General features: G+C 38.8%; 1 protein-coding gene across 3 annotated transcripts in view; it reads right to left on the bottom strand.

The window, feature by feature from the left end:
- Nucleotides 1-419: 419 nt before the first annotated feature.
- PRKG1 (protein kinase cGMP-dependent 1) overlaps nt 420-21281 on the bottom strand; it is a 705793-nt gene continuing 684931 nt past the window's right edge. For all 3 annotated transcript variants that reach the window (XM_063132952.1, XM_063132954.1, XM_063132953.1), the window contains 8 exons: nt 20233-20372; nt 18718-18807; nt 14282-14423; nt 12647-12810; nt 9435-9557; nt 9131-9193; nt 7799-7865; nt 420-3593 (listed from right to left, as the gene is read on the bottom strand). In XM_063132952.1, the coding sequence (XP_062989022.1) occupies nt 3495-3593; nt 7799-7865; nt 9131-9193; nt 9435-9557; nt 12647-12810; nt 14282-14423; nt 18718-18807; nt 20233-20372 (888 nt within the window). In that variant the 3' untranslated portion in view covers nt 420-3494. The remainder of the gene's footprint in view (nt 3594-7798; nt 7866-9130; nt 9194-9434; nt 9558-12646; nt 12811-14281; nt 14424-18717; nt 18808-20232; nt 20373-21281) is intronic.

Genomic DNA, 21281 nt, shown 5'->3' with positions numbered 1-21281 from the left:
TGAATTTTTGTTTACATGCAATAACAAGACTGTTGTATTGGCATTGGCCAACTTCGCTCTTACAGCCCAAATGTATAGAGTAAAATTTCTGACCTTGCAGAATGTATGATTTGTTTTAGCATTGTTTTTATTATGTTTGTTGTAACCATTGGTTGAAACAATAAAGCTTTACTACTACTACTACTACTATGATGCTATCTGGGATTGTCACAATGGTTGGCTAGATTTTGAATGACAGAAGCTATGTGGTGATGGGTTGCCAAATGTGGGTTCTGTAATAAATTTCTGGAATCCAGTGAAGTTATTTGTCCAGCAGCCTGGTATGATTGGTTCACGCAGTACCAGTGCTTTATTTTTTATTCATTTTTACTAGACTTACTTCTGCTATACGTTCACTTTTAACTGTGATGTTTTATATATTTTTATGCATTTCTTGGAAAATTTTGGAAAAATGAGTGATAACTTTTAGTAAGCAAATAATGACTTGTGCCCATCTAGCCCCAGGACAACTCAACACTTAGGAAACGGAACGTATTCCGTCTTTTCCTGCCCTGTCCAAAAGCTTGTATAGTTCCGACTTAGCCAGTTTTGGTCAGAACTGCCCTAAATAGCTCATAATAAGCTGTGTATAGAGAAGCGCATGTGTGAGGTCTGGGAAAGACCTGCCATGTTCTAGTGGTGCATGGCTTGGAAGCTCTGAAGCACAGTCCAAATGGTGCTGCTACGTTTTTTCTGTGGTTGGACCCTAGTGCCATCGCAAGGATTCCTGCACCTGATTCTATGTATACTGGAAGCAGAGTGTTATTTCCCAGGATTAGGCTGTTACGTTGTATATGACCACCAATTCTCCTGGTTGTGTTTCATCATAATTATATCTGGTGGAGATTATTGCAAATAGTGGAAAAAACATTTTTTAAAGCTCAAATACCTTGGTACTTTCTATCAGGAGTGAAACTGAAATGAGACCATAAGTTTGCTCTAACGTATACCAGTGTCATACAGGAATGATTTCGGACAGAGTTATGTTCGTATCAAATGTGTGAGAATGCAAGGAAGTCCATATCTATTTCTTTCTCCTTAAAACTACTTGTTGTCTTCCAATATATTAGAGCAGAAGCCTGTTTGCATCAGGAAACTAAAAATATTAATCAGAGGACTGATTAATTTGTAAGAAGCCCAGTTTGGGGGGATTGTCGCAGAACGTTCTTTTAAGAAGCTAGTCTCTCAGCAACTCTTCTGGGGGGGGGAACAATACTGAAAACAAAATTGCACTGCATTCTCTAATATAATTCTAAAATAAGCACATGTTATAGTCTGGAGACAGAGCTTGAAATGCTACACTAAACAAATTGGGTTAGAGCCAAACTGAGGCTGCAATCATATACATGCTTACTTCGGAGTATGCCTCATTGAACACAATAGGTCTTCTGAGATTACATTGTAGGTTAGTTGAACTTTTGGACCATTGAACACAATGGGAGAAGTTAGCCATGGCTCCCGTCTCATTGATTTCAAAGGAAACTAACAGTGCAATCCCAAACATGTCTACCTAGAAGTAAGTCTCACTGAATGCAATGGGGCTCTCAGGTAAGTGGGATAGGAACGGAAGTAACCCTGGATCCAGCTAATTGAGCGGTAGCCCCAAATACTGGAAAGGACAAAGCAAATAAAGGGGCTGGTGTAAGGATGAGGGATGCAGAGAAATATGGATACAAAATAATTAGAGCGACTAAATTAACTGGTTAACTAAATCAAAGGGGAAAACCAGAGATGAAAACGGCTTTTGTTGGATTCAGAAGGAGTAGGTTGTGAGATGGTGGTGATACATTGAAAGAAATGAAGGATGTGAATGTCTGGGTTGGAGGATTCATTTTCAGCAGCATTTCATATGCGATGGCATTTTTGAAGTGTACGCTAGTAGATATTCTTACTGAGCTGATAAAAAAAATCATATATGTAAGGCTGCTTTAGCCGTTAAATTACTTTGTATAAAGGTATAAGTCTATTGGAAATGTGCAGGTGCTGGTAGATAGCATACAAACAAACACATGGGAGTCTTCACTGACATTGCTATCATTGTTTTAACTTCTATAATCTATTCCTGCCAGTAGAGTGCCACTGATGCATCAGTAGACTCACTGCTAGTAGGTATGATTCACCCAAAGTACATGTGCTTAATTCTCCTTTTAGAAATATTTGGGATTTTGAAGTGCTCTATTTCAACTGCATTGCACCCCATGATTGATGACACGAATGGTTATATGATTATGCTTCACAGAGAGAACTGAGCTACTTAACTTTTGAAACAAGTAATCAAATATAGCTACATCGCAGTGGGATTAAAGGATCTATAGAAAAGCAAAATGATGATGGTGGTGCAGAGGAGCAGCAAAAATGTGGCTGTGTCTCTGTGTGTTGACAATCCTATCTCTTGCTACATTTCCCCCCCCCCCCCTTGAAAAAATATTGTGAATGCTTGGTTATTCCACAGATGAAAAATGTACATAGCACCTATATAGTATGGAGTGGGTCTTGCATGTTCCCTCATTGGGTTCTAAAAGGTAAATGTTATTTTAAAGTCAGTGTTAATGCCTATTAGACCAGCTGGGTGCTGTCATTTCCTTTCTAAGACCTTTTGATAAGCACGTTTTCTTTTCTTTTTTATAATATATTTATTATATATATATATATGTAAAATGAGTAGTTTTATGAATAATTTTCTACATGCTCTTATGTAGCTGTACCAAAAAAATTTAAAGGTTAGGTATACCATGTTTTCAAACACGTGTGAGAACCATCTGACCCACACTTGCTTTAACAGTTCAACAGAAACTGTAGCACTTGTGCTTTTGTTATCGGTTGAGGGGGAAAGCACTCCAAAAATTAAAAATGGGAAAAAAGGGAACATTCATTCTTGTCATGAATACTGCTTGAAAAGAAAGACAACTCATAGCACTGCATTGACATGAGCTCCTTGACCAATAGCTTCGTGGTCCTCCTTGGTTTGATACATTGGCCTACTTTAAGAGGCTCAATACACTCATTTTGCGGTTTGGGAGTACCCCAAATTCTATACTGTAGATTCTACAGTGTAGAATAAGCTACAGTACTTAACATTTCAGAATAGAATTAGCGATAAAGAAAATGATCTTGCAGCTAGAATTATGTGCATCTTAGTCTATCAACTTTCAAATTACAACTGGAGCATAGCAAGTTCATAACAGTGATAGAAAACACATTTAATTACCGGTGAAAAAGGCTTTGCTTCAGGACCACCATGTCAACTGCTATGTTAAGTTCAAACAGAAAACATGTGAAGAGCACTATTGTCATCTAAGCAAGAAGTCCTAATGCCACTGTAGTTACTGTAGCAGCATCAATCAAGGCATCATGGTGACCCCGAGCACTAATCCTTCCCCATTCCTTCAGGTCTGCTGGCAGCCATGTCTCAGGAAGCTGTCTTCAGCAAGGCAGAAGCAGGTAAGAGAAATACATTAAAAGTCTATGTCCCATCCTGAGTTGTCATCAGGTGGTGGTTCATCGTTGTCCTCAGGGAAGCTATCAAAATTGCTTGTATCTGTTGGAGATGCAACCTGTCCAATGAAGAAAAATAGACCATTGGTGGGGGGTTGCTGCTCCTGATTCATGCCAAAACTGCTGTTTGGGAACTTTGGACAGTTTTCTGATTTTAGAGTCATGTCTTCCTTAGGCCAAACATATACAGATCCCTGTGAATTCTTGCTTGCCAGGGAGAATGACAAACCATACAGAAAAGCTTTGAAAAGGACAAGAGTTATGATACGACATAGTGACTACAGTTTCAGTTTACAGTACTGTCATGAAGTTGTTTGTTACTGATTTCTGTGAATGTGTTTTTGCCTTACTGTGAATGTGTTTTGCCTTCCAATGTTTCCTGAGCGTGGTTCAGAATTTGACAAAACAATATAAACGTTTTAATGGCTGTAGAGAGGGGTAAGATTTGAAACAAATGCCATGGCATTCAACAACCTGGAAAATAAATAAAGTATATAAAGGGGGAGAAGGAAAGTGCTGGATTTGTCAAGATAAAAAAACAACAACAACCAAGTCCTATGTGGTATAAGAAAGCAACAAAATTCAGGAAGGTAATGATCAGGGTTATATTCCCCCCTCCCCAATTAAGACTTGAATCTGAACTGATGCTGTATTTATTTAATTATGTAAACGCAGCGGTTCCACTGGATAAAAAACAACCAGTTTTATATATCATTATATTTGCAAGAAGAATTTTCTTGGAAGTGTAATGAAAGACCCAGTAAACTCCATAACGAGATTAATACAAAAAATATATGATATTAGAAAAGTGAAGTCAGTGATATACTATATTGAAAATGAACTAGGTATAAGTCATAAGTGATCTGGATAATAGTTTCATTAATCTGTAAGATCTATATTTCACATGATCTTAATTTTTCTATTGGGTCAATGGAAAAAAAGAGATTTCTCCTCTAGTAGATTTCCCCCTCGTGTATCATCTCTGTGATAAGTAGGTGTGAAATTGTATGTTTAAACGTTTTTGTTTATAGAAGTACATTTTAAAAAAGATAGAGTAGCTGACAGTGTTGAATTTAGAAACAGAGTGTCATGGATCTGCCAAAAAAGGTTGGCGGCATGGCCCTCAATGTGCTCAAAATTATTACTGAAGAAAGTGACCCCCACTCCTATCCCAAAAGCAAAAGCTGTCTTATCTTGGAGCTGCAAGCCCCAGGCAATTAAGCATATTGCATAAAAGGTCATTAGGAGTCCAGAGAATTAAATAAATAATAAGGTAACTGGTGTCAATAGAGAAGACACAGGCAAGTTTGCAATGCATTCTAGATAACTGGCATAAAAAATAATGGTCAAGTTGACCTGGATAGAATCCAAAGAGAAAATGTTGAGTTAAAGCCCTATTACTTGGGCCAAAAAGTTATTTGTGCAATGAAAAGCTGTGAGATGACATTTTTCCAGTGTACTTAAAGTTTTCGCTTATCAATTAACGAACAAAAAATATTGTGCAAAGTATACACATCAAAAAGCTTCATATACAGATGTCTAAAAAAATATAGACTTGAGTTTAATTGGCAAAATGGCAAATTTTGAGTAAGGAGTTATCTTTTAAAAGGTATAATTCAAAATTGATCTTATTTAGCCTGAAAGCTGTATGTGTAAGCATTTTTAGGTATGATCCAATTTTAAATAATGTTTAATAACAAAGAAATAATTAAGGCTGTGAGCCCCAATTTATGCAATAATAGATAATATTAGTTATGTTTTTCCTACACAAAAAAGTATAAATTTTAAAAGTATAAATTTTAGAACTCCATGAACTCACCAGGCCTGTGTACTTATCATCTGAATAGCCTGTTCATTATTGAATGGTGAACTTGGTACTCAGAATGAGATCTCTCTTTTTTAAGATACTAGGACTAAAAGTCTAAGAACAAGAAATGTTTAGGCAACTCTATTTCCTGTTAAGCTATTAAGATCCAAGGATCTTTAGCAATGCTCTGTTTAACAACAAAAATGTTTTTTTATATACACAATATATTCTAATGTGATGCTACAACTATGGATCAAATGATTTTTCCTTTACAGTTCTTGTTAGTTCAAAACCAAAACTGAATCCTCCTAAAAAATTTTTTGGTGTACGCTTTGTTTGCAGTGTATTGATCAGCTACGAGGGGTAGTTAACTGGCAGCCCAGAGCTTTCTAAATACTGGAACTCTAGATTGATAACACTCAGCAAAGGCCAAATCCACAACTACAGAAAGCTGTGAGTTGGTTGAAGGCAAAACAACTTGGGTTTAAGGGCGTCTCCGGTGGGGATCTGTTATAATTAAGGCTGAGCCTTAATTGAATCAGGGTATCTCTAGGGGGAGCTTGTTCTTTCAGGAGTGCCTGCTTGCTTCCACTTAGGCTGTGCTTGTACAAAGACACCTTAAGTCTCCAGTGCTCTCTCATCCAAAGGAAACTAAACCCGGAAAGAACATAAGAGTCAGAAACTAACGAGAGAGGGGAAGTTACTATTCACAGAAACCTAACTTTTATGACTCCTAAATACACAGCAAAGCTCTGTACATCTGAAAATTACACTTTTAAATTCATTCTTTTAGCATGTGTAATTTACTATTTGTTTTAGGCAATGATATAATTTATGAAAGGTTTTCCAATATATCACATGTGCCATGGATGGAAGGAGGCTGCTTCCGAATTTGGTCGGGATTGTCACAATGGATTCCTGAAACCAAATCGGAATAGTGAGTAATTGAAGTAAAATCCACTGTGTTTGTGAATCTGAACCTGACACTCAAATGAAGTTCAGTTATATCCATACACTGGAAAAATATCATTTAGGTTCAGTCATAGTATATTTCAAATGCCACAATATTCTCAGATCCCTAACAGCCCTTTCTTGTTGTATACGAAAAAGGGCTGTTGGGCAACTAAGAATATTTGTGGTGAATACACAAATCCAATCTAAAATAAGATGTATCAAATTAAACTATTTTCTTCACTCTTCACTTTTGGAAAGGTCTATAGGCCCAAAAGATGAATCTTGCAAGATATGGTTACCATGGAGCTCTGTCCTTTTAGATTTGTCTGATCAGAACTTTACCCCATTGCTTTTCTATCTGCAGGCATAGTACTACCAAACAAGGAAGTATTTCTATTAAGAGTTACATCCTAGTGCAGAGTTCAGAGTTTTGAAACAGAAATAGCTATAGTGCTTAGTCACCCGGACTAGCAGCAATGTGTGGACTGCAGGTGCCTAGTGCCCTGACTCTGAGGGGTCATCTACACCAAGCAGGATATTCCACTATGAAAGTGGTATATAAAAGGCAGGAGCCACACCACTGCTTTATAGTGGTATTGAAGTGCACTGACAACTGTTGGGGCCCATTGACACATACTATATACCACTTTCATACCTCTATATCCTGCTTGGTGTGCCTCCTGACTTTTATATACCACTTTCATAGTGGAATATCCTGCTTGGTGTAGATGACCCCTGAGGTTCAGGCCCTCACAACGCACTATGTTTGGAATTACATTTAGTGTGACTGGGGAAGGAGGGTGTTACCACAAAGAAGAGGTTCCAAATAGCAAAGAGGTGTGGGCTTTTGTTGTTGTTGTTTGGTGCTACTGTAGTTTTTCTTTGGATTGTATCATCAGCTTTGTTCACACTAGTCCTTGGTTTGTCATTTGGGATAGACTGGATCTTTATGGGGCTGGAGCAGTTATGTAGTTGTGGGCGTCGTGTATGAATGCTACTGTTAAATAGCCTTTGGCTTGAAAGGAAAGGCAGAGCCTTGGGCACTGGTGTAGAATTGCAAGGCTGTTCCACTTGCAATTGGAAATGAAATAAATACCATGCTGGAGAGATGGGAGGAAGAAGTAAAAGAAGAAACACAAAAGCGATCTGGCTAGGAAAGAAGAACAAGCAGGCTTGTTATAGAAAAGAAAAACAAATATCTTTGGAACTCTATCTCAGTCCAGGCCTCTTCATGTATGCACAGATTCTAAAGCCTGAATGAGGGCTTCACCGTTGTGTTAGTGGCAGCTCTCCATTCACTCTTCGTATATGTTTCCCTGAAAACAAAGTCAGGTAGAGCCCTACTTATGGGGGAGCTCCATTACACTTTGAGCACATATGGAGCTTTGGATCAGAGCTGTTGATTATTTTACCAGCAAGAGTTTCCCACAGAGTCTCTGTTCACAGTTCCAATTACCGTATCTAGCATGTACGAACAAATAATAAAATAAAGGGTATACTCACACTTGGTACTATAGGAGGTGTCAAAGTACCTTTTCTTAAACCTTCCCAGTTAAAGCCTTCAAACCACCTAAAGACAAGATAAGACAAAGGAGATACATGGCTCAGGTCCCAGTGTAGCATGTTCAAAGAGCCTAGTAAAACAATAAAAGGTTTGAAATCTTGAATGTGCAATTATGCAGCCAGTAATATTTTAAGTTCTAACAGTGTGCAAAGTCCTATACATAATAGAGAAGTGGCATGGTTTTGCAAAAAAAGGACTCAAATCAAGCTAGCAAGGGAGGTATAAAGAGGAAGGAAAGAAGGAAGAAAGGAAGGAAGGAAGGAAGGAGTAGCTGAGATGGGATAAAGTAAGTGAAGCAGGTGGTAAAGTAGTTTTATGGAAAGATCTAGAAGGAAAGGAAAAGTTGGACTACCCATAAACATGGGAACAGCATGGAAGGAGACAATAGCAAATCACTATGCAAGAAACCACACATTTTACAAAGTTTGTTTTCCTCACCACAGCATTTTAAGGCTATGGATGGGCAAGCATCCCGAAATGTAATTCCATTACATTTAGCATCTCAGGGGGTTTCACACACTAAAGGGCAGGGGTACACCATTACACTTTCCTCCAGTCAAACTCTCCTCATTCTTACATGATACACATTCCCATGGAAAATATGAATTGCTCAAAAGCCATGTGTTGGGTTAGATTCCAAATGTATAAAAATGGTTTAAATTCCAAATAGTTTCCTCATAAGAAGCTTAAAATAAACTTGTTTTAATTCCATTACAAAGACTAAAAGCTCCATCCGATGAGTGTTTTATTGCACGCTCGTTACTGGGCACTCAAGGAATTTGCTCAGGTCCCTTACATGACGTCGTCTGCCTACCCCGCCCCTTCCGCCCCTTCTGGCCTTCCTTGAATGACAAAAAAAACCCTTATTAGGTCTGATTTTTTTAAAACTCGGAATTGCTGCTCTCTCCTGCTGTGTGCAGGAGAAGCAGCGCCATTAGAACAGCAGACTCAATGGGCCTTGTGCTCATTCTGTACGTCTTTTTTTGAAAAGAGGAAGTAACTAAGGAACAAAAACACGGGTGGAAAAGCGAAGGCAGGGAGCGTGTTAACCCCCAGTGTGATGGAGCTTTAAGTATTGAATTTGCACATATTTTTTCCCTGTCGCCCTTGCATCTCATCCTTTCCTCCCCCTTTAGATTGTATGTTTCTTGGGGCTGGGGGCCTATTGTTACTTGTATCACTTGTAAAAGGCCACATGCATTGATGGTGCTATATGAATAATGACCTTTTCTAAATGCCTCTTCTATCTTAAACATCTTAAACATACTTACTTGTGCTTTTGTATATCCTTGACTCCATTTTTCAAGTTACCTAATCTTTCTGATGGGTTGTCCCTGTAAAAACAAAACAAAAGAAGAGGGGATTGATGGGAAGCAATACTGTTCCTTTTCTAATGTTTCTTTTAATGTTCTTTTGGACACCGTTTTTGTCCAGCTAACCCTCATGTTGGCTAACAATCAGAACAATAAAAACAACATGTACAACAAAGACCATAAAATACAGCAATTGTGAGAAAAATTTGTGTGATGCATATTCACTTCTTGACAGAAATAGTAATGCATTTAAAGTGTTTACCTGCATAGTTTTTTAATTAGGTTAGCAGCATTTTTGGCAATCTTCTTTGGAAATTCAATCATGTCAATCCCCCTTAGTATGATGTTATACGTTTTCATGGGGTCTGGGCCTGAGAAAGGAGGACTAAAGAAAAAGAAGAAAAAGCACCTGAACGTTAAAATTGGTTTTAAAGTATCGTCACATACTAGACGAAAAGATATATACATTCCTTCGTAACTTCAGCAAATTGTGTCATATTCCTGAAAGAGTGTTTCAGTATTTTTTTTCAGACTATGTAAGTCAGAATAACTTTTGCGTTGGCCAAGGGCAGTTGGACCAAGTCTATCCAAGCTAATGTTCATGTGTGTCCATTAAGCACCAATTAGCAATCATGGATTTCTTCACGGAAGCAGGAATTGTAGAGTAATGAAATGGCACTAGTTGTGTTTTCTTTATTTACCATTAAAACAATCATGATGCAATTACTTTCACAGTTTTAGAGTTAGAGCAACCTTCCCCAACCTGATGACCTCCAGATATTTTGAACTTCAACTTGGACAGGCTCCATGGTTAGAGCACCTCCTTTGCATGCAGAAGGTCCCAGGTTCCATCCCTGGGATCTCCAGGTAGAACTAAAACATTCCTTCCTGAAATCCTGGTGAGCTGTGCCCAGTCAGTGTCGACAATATTGGGCTAGATGGACCAATAGTCTTAACTCAGTATAAGACAGCTTCCAAGGTTTAACTCTGATCAGCCCCAGGCAGTATGGCCAATGGTCAGGAAGGGTTTTCGATGTCCATACAAGCTCCAAACTGCCACGAAATTAAGGGTCACATCCAGTAACAGTTGCATCTTTTTAGGCATGGTTATAGTATGACACCTTATGCTCCCTTCTGATGGTTGTTTGGACTGGACGGTAGTCCTACAAATAATGCTTTCAAATAGAGGCCTGTCCACGATAGCCCTTTGAATAGAGAACAGTCCTCTCTAAAGTAGGATACATGGCCACTCTATTACCTGACACTTCCAGAAGTATGAATGCATTGGAGTCAGCCATATATTTGACTATTTCAAACAGCCTAGCACCCTATGAATCTTAACATGCAACAATTCTGAAAATTTATCTTCTGAATCCATCCCTCACTGTATGCTTAAAGTATACAAAAAGGAAAGGACAGAGGGCCTTATGGCCACCCAGACTATGTGAAATACTATCTTTTACACTAATGTTTCCTTTAACTTCTGCATCTTATGCCAATTCTCAGCAGTTCACAACCAGGAATGTTAGGAGCAACTGTTGCTTACTAAGAGCATCTAATGCACACAAATTACTGAACACACCATCATATTAATTGCCTTTAATGGAACATGTTCTCCACCTCGCTTTGTTGCACAGAGTGAGTGGGACTAATAGGGAGGCCATGAGATAGTTAATGCTGCTCACTGTTTTTTAAATTATAATTAAATAATTAATGCTGCTCACTTTTAAATAATTTAAAATAAGAACTTGTTCCAACAAATGAAGTCTCTACGGCATCTATCTCAGTCGCTCATGACACATGTATGATTCCTGGGTTAGAAACGCTTCTCTGATTTTATACCTTGGTGTATAATTCCTGATATCGCTCTCTAGTTTCTGGAGAATAAGGAATCTCTAAAATGATTGATGTTCTAAGATGGCTAGGGAACATAAGGTTCTCCAGATGTTGCTGGACTCCAACTGCCATCAACCCCAGACAGAATGGTCACGGATGATCGGAATTGTTGTCCAACGTTTGAAAGCCCACAGGTTCTTTACTCCTGGTCTAAGAAGTGCCACTAATTATGGCCAAAGAGGAGTTGGGATGATAATATTATAATGCCTAGCATGTTATGTAAACTGGAGTTTGCTACTGCTAAAGTAATGAGAGCCTATACCATGAAGCCATGAATTTACTTTGGTTCGTCTTGTATGAGCTAAAACTCAGAGCAAAATTTTCTTTGATAGTTGTGTATTTTTAAAGGTACTTAGTCATCAAGTGATGATTTGTCTACTGGCTGAATTCTAAAATATTTTAAGATACGGGAGGATGAAAGAGTTCAAGATACAAAATGGTTTCTGTACCACATTTTAATAATATTTTTTAAAAGAACTCATTGTTCTGTGAGATAGGTTGTTAATCTCATTTTACAGAGGCAAACTGATAGAGAATGCTTTACAGAAAAGTGGTTTGGACCCAGGACTTGCTAGTCTAAGTCCATAGGTCTATGTCTAACTTATAGCTTTCTGTGGCTGGATTCCTTGAAGTTAAATCAACACATGCTTATGCTCTTCCTCTTGGAAATTTTCAAGAAAGGAGATTGCCTGAAGAAATTGTGTGGTCTATATGCAGTTGTTTTTACAGTTCGGTAGTGATTTTTCTTAGTAGCCATTCTTAATTTGAACAAGCACATTAGAAACCTTTTAAGTGTGAAAATAACTTTTGAGTTTGAAAATAACTTTTGAGCTGATGCAGATGAATCACTGGTTGCCAATTGCTCATGAACCTGCCTGTATGTTATGATCTTGTTTGTAGGTCTTCCTTTGGATCTTACCATCTTCATAGGTGAGGTGGTGCCCTGGCTCTGGAATATGCTCCCTAGGGAAGTTCACTTGGCACTGACTAATGTCTTTTTGATGCCAGGTATGAAGACCGGTTTGATTTGCCCAGACATTTTAGACCTTTCATTTCAGGACTGGGTTTTATCTTTGTTTATGTTGGTTTTATTGTTTAAAATGGTCTGAGATCCCACTTGAGGCTTGAATAGCGGGACATCAATGCTCAAAATGAATTCCACTTTGGAGCTCCAACGTCCACCTCCCAGTTTGTGTGCAGTGGCTACCACACAATGAATCCAACAGTCCTGCATGCCACCATGAGTACCTGGTTTGATGGGGTTATAGATGTGTTCAGGCTGATTTTGCATGTGGTATTCACTGTACAAAAACGAATTACCAGAAACTGAGAGTCATAGAACTTAAATTTGCTGTTCATCTCCTGGCTGTTCAAAACTATTTATTCATTAGAATACTGACTGTGAATCAGTGCAAAATAATAATGATCAGTCTCAACAATAAGTTTATAGGGGTTTTTTGGTCATCATTGCATATGCCAGCTCTGAATTCCAGTGCTCCTAATCAAAGTGACAAAGGCAGAAATATTCTCTAATTTGCTGATCTATTTTTATCACCAGCTCCAGTTCAATGCCCATACCTGCCAGTCAAGAGCTCATACATTAAGATTCCCAGTGACCAGTAGTCTGCTGAAATGTCGTGACCTTTGTTCAGGATGATCTCTGGGGCTACGTACTCTGGAGTTCCACAAAAAGTCCATGTTTTCTTTCCAAATCCTATTTTTTTTGCAAAGCCAAAATCGACCTGTGAAAAAAGGTTCACACACCCATCAAGGAAGAAAAAAATAAAGTGCAATTACGCAGGCACAAGGGCTCGAAGTGAGGACAATGTTTTGCTTAGAATAAACCACTTCAGAAGGAAAAGTTTCATGGGAAAATCCTCAGTTATAATGTTGATTGTCATTTCGGACAGTCACAGAAAGTAAACGTAGGAACAACTTCTCAAATTTATGATAGTTAAAATAAATAAAAATAAATTCACATTAGTTAAGACAACAATGATCTGAGACTTCTAGTTTTATAGGTGATCAATGGTTACTTGATCTATCATAATTGGTTGTTCATCTAGGAGCTAAGTCATCTAAATAATGTAGGACAATGGCAGGCAACCCATGGATTGTATTCACCCCCTTTCTCCCAGGATGTCGGGTTCTCTCCAGTCTCCAAAGCTTAAGAGGGGGTAAGGATGTATGGTGCATATGTGTGCTTGAATGTGATCTAATGTGGCCTGCAGACCATATATTACCTACTCTTCAATTAGGAGTGCCATAGTGCCAACATTAATTTGCCACTTGGGTTCATGATAATTTGCCACTTGGGTTCATGATAATTTGCCACTTGGGTTCATGAGTGGAGGACATGACACTTCTCCCTTCCACATTCCTCATGTTCCTTTCAGTAGTCAGAATTCTAACACAAGGAGGAATGTTTCTAACTAGGAGTGATCTGGAATTCTAGGAAAGTGGGGAAGTCCAGTGATGTTCTTTAGCCGACCTGTATGTATTGGGGGGATTTAACAGCATGTGGGAAATCTCTGGAAAGCTCTCCTTGAATGCTAGCCTCCCTCCCGCCTTGTTCAAGGCTTAGTGTTCAAATGCAGTCCGCTAATGTGATTAACCTGTGTAAGCGCTCAAAATCTGGTGCATTCTTGTTCCTGTCTCCCACTCCCACAGAGGAGGGAAGGGTGAGCCTTTAAAATATGAAGAAAGCAAGTGTGAGGCCAAATTATTTTTTAATCAATAATAATACAGCACAAGCCAGGGAGCTAAAATAATTGACTATTTGAAGAACTGATAACGGCATGGTTTGATGAACAGCATAATTCTACCTTTGTTCTTGCTTCAAATGAAATGCTAAGATATTAAAATCTTTAACAAGCATCAGGATCACGCAATACCACAGAAGAAATTTCTGAGGATAAGACTACAAAAGGTATTTAAAACCAACAGTGAACTTCAACTTTTGCATCATCTAAGACTCAAGAACAGTGAGACTAATTTGTTTTTATTAGTTCTCTTTATACACTGATTTATCCTGGAATTGTAGTGCTGAATTCCACCTTTCAGCCAGAAGTACTATTTTATAGCAGTTATAAACCTGTTAGAGAAGGCTTTTTATTATAATGGAAGAGGCGACAGCTCCTTAACTACAATGCAGTGAGCATGGCAATGTAATATTTTATTGCTGCTTGGAAGGAAAGCATCCTGAGCGCTCACCAGTTTGGCATAACCTCGGTGATCTAGGATGAGGTTTTCTGGCTTGAGGTCCCTATAAATGATTCCTTTGGAATGCAGATAGGCAAAAGCTTCTACCACGCATGCTGTATAAAATCTGGTTGTAGAATCTTCAAATGAACCTCTGCAAAAGGAAAAGAGTGGTACTAATCACGCTTGGCATTTATGCTTCTCACAAACATTTCTTTGAGTGTTTAAAATTTCACATACATTATTTCAGTATCATAGAGGCAGGCCCGGCCTAAGGCAGGTCGCCGCCTGAAGCAGGATATGCCACATCACTACCTTCCCCCCTCGGCCTCCTTCTCCTCCCAAGAAGCAGCCACTCACTTGCCATGCTGGATCAGACCAAGGGTCCATCTAGTCCAGCACCCTGTTCACACAGCGGCCAACCAGCCATCAGCCAGGTCAAACAAGCAGGACAGGGTGCAGCAGCACCCTCCCACCCATTGGTTCTTTGTACAAATTTCTTTGTAGGGTGGCAGGAGAATAATTCTGTTTGCTGAGCCTAATTATAATTCAAACTACTGGAGGGGGTTACCAAACACTAATCCTCCCATAAAAGATCCCCTTGACCCGAATTGTGCCCATGTCCCTTAGAAAACTCAAGCCTTGTTGACACCCTCCCTTGTTGACCAGAGCTAATCTGATGTCTAAGGTAAGAAGGGCCTATTTTTGCAGAGTGTAAAACTACTCTGAGGCAGTGCAGTCAATTATTTAAAAACATACAGGATTTTAGGTTTTGAGTAACTGCACTGCTCTCCATGGGCAGCATTAAGTTTACAAACGGAAAATCATAGTTCAACCATTTTCAGCAACATGATGTGTATGGAACCACCTGAAGGGCTTGCGGTGTCAGGAGAGCATATTTCATGCATTTAATGACTTGACTAGCAACCCACTGGCTGCCAGAGAAACCGTACTGTGAAACAGCTGTAGGGTTATGGTGGTATCATCTTTCTCTGCTTGATTGCTTACTTGTTGAGGGCTTTTTAAAAACAACAAAAAACAAAACAAAAACCTCACAGATAACTCCTCCACATGTTACACTTATTTTTGTTTATTCCAGTAGAAAGAAAGAGGGGCAGTAATATCACAAGTTTATCATGAGCATATCACAAAACCTAAAACCGTTGCTCGATATTATAATTTAACTAACGTTTACAATCTATAACAATAAGACCATCTTTATTATAACCAGTAAACAAATAATATCTTAGAAATGGTTTGCTGGCAGAATGATTTAAAAAAAAAATAGATATTGCAGATGCAAACTTCTTTTTTTACAACAATCTTGCTTGCTACTCCCATCCCTGAAATTCATTTCAGAGTAAGCACTTTAAACATTAAATTAAAGCTTAGAAAGTGTTAAAATAATTATGCAATCATTAAGAATTGTGCTTTTAACATGTTGGTTGTTTTATTATAGTTTAAATTTTTGTGAACCACCCAGAGAGCTTCGGCTATTGGGCGGTATAGAAATGTAATAAAGAAAGAAAGAAAGAACAGATGCCATTTATATGGCATTTTATCATGTGATATATACATTCCCCCAATATATACTGTACATTCTCTTTTAAATTGTTAAACCATCTGAGTTCCAATCATAGTTTTAATCATGAATTTCAAACGTTTCTATTTCCGCCTTACATCTGGCTTAAGAAATTATATTTAAAGATACTACAACTTGAATATTTTCCTGTATAATTGTTTCAATTACTAATGGATGCCCCAAGGAAGTAAAAAAACACATTGTTTTGAAAGCTAGATGGCAGTAGATACCATGAGTATAGAAGAAAAATACTTTAAAAGAATTCCAAAGACTTCCGCAAATAATGGTGCTTAAAAACAACAACACACCAACTTAGCTCCTGGTCATTTGGATTTTACTTTTCTCTGTTTTTGTAGCTATTCACTAAAGGTGTTTTCAGAAAACAATTTAAAAATCACTTTTCTTGTTTTTCTATCATTATCCATCTTTGTTCTATTTTTCTATACTATTTATACTACTGGCTAACTTTGAATACAATACTTATTATCTCATTTTGCTATTTATTTTTACTTCTATAATTTCTATCAATTGGTACATATTTTAACACAGATGCAGTTCTCAGTAATTTATGCTCATTAACAGTATAATCTTACACATGCCTTCTCAGAAGTCAGCCCCACTGAGTTCAATGGACTTACTTCCAAGCCTAAATGCATTGAGATGCATAAATGCTGATTCATTCATGGCTATACAATGCTAAGTGTCTAATCACTCGATCACTCAAGACTTAATAACTCAAAGCTAAACCAGTGAATGGCTTCCACTGGATAGGTATTGTACTTATATTTATTTGATTGCCCCACCTTATTGCTTGAAACAATAATCAAAGCAGCAAAGCAGACTGCATTATAAAAAATTGAAAACACTACAATAGATCAATCCATTGGAAGGGCAAAAATCTAGACACTTAAATATCAAATGTCAATAACAGGATTAGGATACCCTAAAGGCTTTCTTTAAAACAAAAACATTTCACTAAACTTGTAACTGGGAAGAAGCTTGGAAAACAATCCATGTATGAAGCAGTCCTCAGTTACAGCCTGATTATTTAAAAAAGCCTGCAATATTATTCGTCAATAAAATAAATGGGACTAAATGCACAGAGTTTAGTTTCTTACATCCAAAGTCTACGCCCAGAGCTAAGATCTATGCAACTTACTGTACACATGCAACAGGACTTTGTTCATAATCCAGTGGGATTTTGGATTTGTGCATCTTCTTCGATGTCATATGACAAAGAACCTTTGAAACTTACCTATGACTTATCTAGGAGTAAGCCTTGAACTCACTAAGGCTAATTTATGAATAGAGGAAGTAAAAAGAAGCCAAAGGCAAAGGTAGAACCAGATTCGCCTGGTTCTACCTTTGCCTTTGGTTTCTTTTTACTCCCCCACGGGGTTTTCCTTGCTTTTGCACTTGTAATTTATGAATAGACCTGTGTAAGATTGAAATGTAAAGCTGCAATGCTACGTTTAAGCCCCAGTGAACCCAATGGGAATTATTTCTGAGTAGACATGTATAAGACTGTACCATCAGAGGCATTGCAAAGACAGTCAGTATTCTGTTCAAAGGAGGGGGACTCAAAAATCCCACTGGCTACGTGCAAAGTTTTGGACAGTGCTGAAGTAGCGCTTTGGACCCTGACCATAATCAAGCACAGGAATATTGGCCTGAGTTTGGAACTTACATTCAACATGATTAGAATCTATGGTGGTTATTATATGGTCAAACTAACTTATCTACGATGAACAAAGACTAAATTATGGTGATGTCAATGTGATTTTACTAATAGCAGATTATTTGGAAGGTTGTGTCTAATCCAGGTTAGTGCTGAAAGTAGTTGTCTTTGTAGTTAGCTCCAAAGACTGAAGAGTCATCCACATGGCAGATGCCTTGATCCCTGGCTTGTGCAATAGAGTGCCGTACTACACAACTGAAATTTTTCATAACATTCATGACTTTATCCTCAGATTAGTCTGGCAGCTGAGACTTGTCCAAGGGTGCCCGGGGAGTACCCAGGATTTGAAACACATCTCTATCACACCGCATTAGCTCTACTTTAGGGTGACCATATGAAAAGGAGGACAGGACTCCTGTATCTTTAACAGTTGTGTAGAAAAAGGAATTTCAGCAGATGCCATTTGTATGCATGCAGAACCTGGTGAAATTCCCTCTTTATCACGACAGTTAAAGCTGCAGGAGCTAGACTGACCAGATACAGAAGAGGGCAGGGCTCCTGCAGCTTTAACTGTTGTGATGAAGAGAGAATTTCAGCCCTGTCCTCCTTTTCATACGGTCAATTTACTCTATTTTCCCAAAGTCTTGGAAAAGACTGGGCACTCAGTTGCTAAAGGCAGAGAGTAGCCACATGACACACAACATGTACATGTTCCACAGTCATCTCTGTTAGCTGTGTTAACACAAGGTTAGGTTGAAAACCCTCATGCATGAGCACTGCAGAGATGGGCCATATAAATGCAGATATTTTGCAAAATAAGCATTGTAGGATGTAGCCTAAATAACATATAGTAGATGATAACTTGCCATTTCAAAAAAGAAATGCCGGATTCTAAAACATAAGCAATGGAAGGATCAGTTAAAAGCAGGATTTTGGAGGCTCCTGCTGGAATGAAGCTAACTAGGATAAAATAAGAGAATGACTCTTGTGCCTTTGAAAACACATGCAAATGTCTTATTGGAATGAGTAATATGTGAATCTGGCTCTCAGCCAGAGCGCAAAATTTCAGACTCTGGGGAAAGGCTTTAGAATTCACAGTCTCACTGTGAATCATGCAGATCGACCATGTGACCGCATTGATTACACCGGGTGAATTTCATTTCACATCACGAAGAACATTTCTCTTACCTGTCCCTGAGAATTGTCCAAAGCTCTCCACCTAAACAGGCTTCCATCAACATATATAAATATTTACTGTCCTTGAATGTCCTATATAGCCTATAATGGGAGGAAAAAGAAAACAGTAATGTATGCTATCATTACCTACTTGAACCTGAAATACTATATATATATATATATATATATATATATATATATATATATATATATACACACACACACACACACACACACACACACACACACACACACATAATATATATAGAGTGTGTGTGTGTGTGTGTGCGTGCATGTAGAATTGCCTTTCTCTGGCTTGAAGGGTGTGCACGCTAAGGTGCTGAACCCCAAAGAGTTTTGCAGTGATACCATTTGTGAGGGATTGAAGCTGCACAATCCTATGCACACTTACTTGGGATAAATCTCATGGAATTCAGTAGGACTCCTAAGTAAATCTGCATAGGTTTGCACTAAACAGTGCATCAGTCCCCTGCCATGACAGTTCTTGTCCCCTGGCCTGATCCAACTTAAGCAGTTGTTGTGTTCTAACATTGTGGATCATGAAGGTAATTGATAAGCTTGCTTACTGCAGGGACCTTTTTTGACCCCTACAGCCCCCTCAATGCTGGTGCAATTTCTGCTCCCCCACCCCAATAGGGGAAACCAGGTGTTTCCCTGGTAAGAGAGAAAGTCGCCCGTTTCTGTCCCATCTGCTAGACATTAAATGGCACTTCATCTGCCTTGGTAGTGATTGACCCATACATTCCCCTTCACTGTAGTCTCTAAACTGCAAATGGAATGTTGCGGATCTGAATGTTTTCCTTCACCACTTCTGTGTCAGGATACGGTGTTATAGCTTAATCCAGTCAGCTAGTTTACTATGTGCAGACGCTGTTGTCATAGGAGTTTTTCAGAAAAAGCTTGTGTGTTCCTGAATTTTTGTTCACATTTGGAAAATGCATACTTTTTAATATGTGCACATTTTAAAGTGAGTGAGGTGATCCAAGCTTCAAGGTAGAGCTTGGAGAATCTTGGCAATCTTGAAGATGGTTTAGGGGCTGTCTATGCATTGTCTTTGCCCCAGGGTGGCTCCAAATTTGCGCTGCGTCGGTTAGATGACACAGCTGCCAATTCAGAGCCATCCCAGGGCAAAGAGTCGAATCCGCAGCTGGAAGTTCGGGGTCTTACCCTGACTTTTCTTGCCCAAGCAAAGTCAGCACAGCTCTTCCGCCGTCTGTCGTCACTCCAGCACTACCCTGGGGGTGTTCCTGGGCGGAAGGCAATCTCCATTGGTTGCTGGAAGCCACGGGAGGGGGTGGGCCTGGAGAGCCTAATGACCTCTGGAAAACCCACACTGCCTCCCCCAGCAGGGATTATTTGCCACCACTCTGAAGCACTGGGTTTGGTGGCGGAGCACTGCTAACTTGGCACCATGAAGGCAGCCTCTTACTTCCCTATCCTTAATCCTCTGATGCTGCAGAAAGTGAATGAGATGCATGCTCCTGCACAATGGAAAATGGATTGTACCTCACAATAAAATCCGAGTGAGCCCCTTGCATTATCTGCTTTTCTGAGCGTATGTGCTCCTGCTGTCTTGTGTCCACTATGTGGCGTTTCTTTAGTATCTTCATTGCAAACGTTTTGCATTCATCACTTTTCAACTGGACCTTGAGGAAAACAGAAAATAAGATGAATTGGAATCAGTGGACATAACTCCGCAAATAGCCATACTGTAGAAGTTTGAAGTATAAATGATGATACAAGTTAATACCGTTAGTATATTTTAACATCCAGAACCTAAAAAAACGAGTTTGTCAAAATGCAAACAGCGAAACAGCTGGTAACGCAAACAAATAGTTTTTAAAGTGTCCTAGATATGAGTATTTGTCTCAAATCGCTGCTCTTGTTGATGGACTAACAAGTTTCCCTTTTCAACACTTATCAACTATCTGTGTCTTCTGTGTCCTGCCTTCTCTGATATTCAGTTGGAGGCTCTTTGGCAATGGCGTCAGCTTCCAGTTGCTGTGATACCTTCTGCCAGTTTAGAAATTCTCCAGTTCACCCCACCTGGTCTTCCCATGAAGTAGCGCTTCTCTGATAATCTGCATAACTTGACCTGAAAATCTCTCTCTATTTTTAAGGTTTGTAATGCGTATCATCTTAAGGCAAATAATGATTCAATAATTATCAATTTAAAATATTTATATTAGCTGCCAATAACAATGTTCTTTAGGCGTCTTACAGTATGTAAAATACTAAAGAACAACACACACAAAACTGTAGAATAAAATTTCTTCATGACAGCAAAGAAAATTAAAATTATACAGCAAAAAAGAAAAAAAATCCCATACAAGATAAAATCTGTAGATTAAAATTCACACCCTTAAGATGAGAGTGTTAAAAGACCTGGGAGAGTAAGAAGGCCTTCAACCAGCACCAGAATGACCACAAAAAGGCACTAGGTGATTCTCTCTGAGGACGCATGCCACAATATGCCACAATATGGATGCCACTACCAGGGAGCAACCTACCTCATTTCATGTGGCAGGGAAATCATGAACAGGGCCTCTGAAAGC

Source organism: Elgaria multicarinata, chromosome 8, assembly GCF_023053635.1.
Source record: "Elgaria multicarinata webbii isolate HBS135686 ecotype San Diego chromosome 8, rElgMul1.1.pri, whole genome shotgun sequence".
Lineage (NCBI taxonomy): Eukaryota > Metazoa > Chordata > Lepidosauria > Squamata > Anguidae > Elgaria > Elgaria multicarinata.
This window is presented reverse-complemented; position numbering and strand designations above follow the sequence as displayed.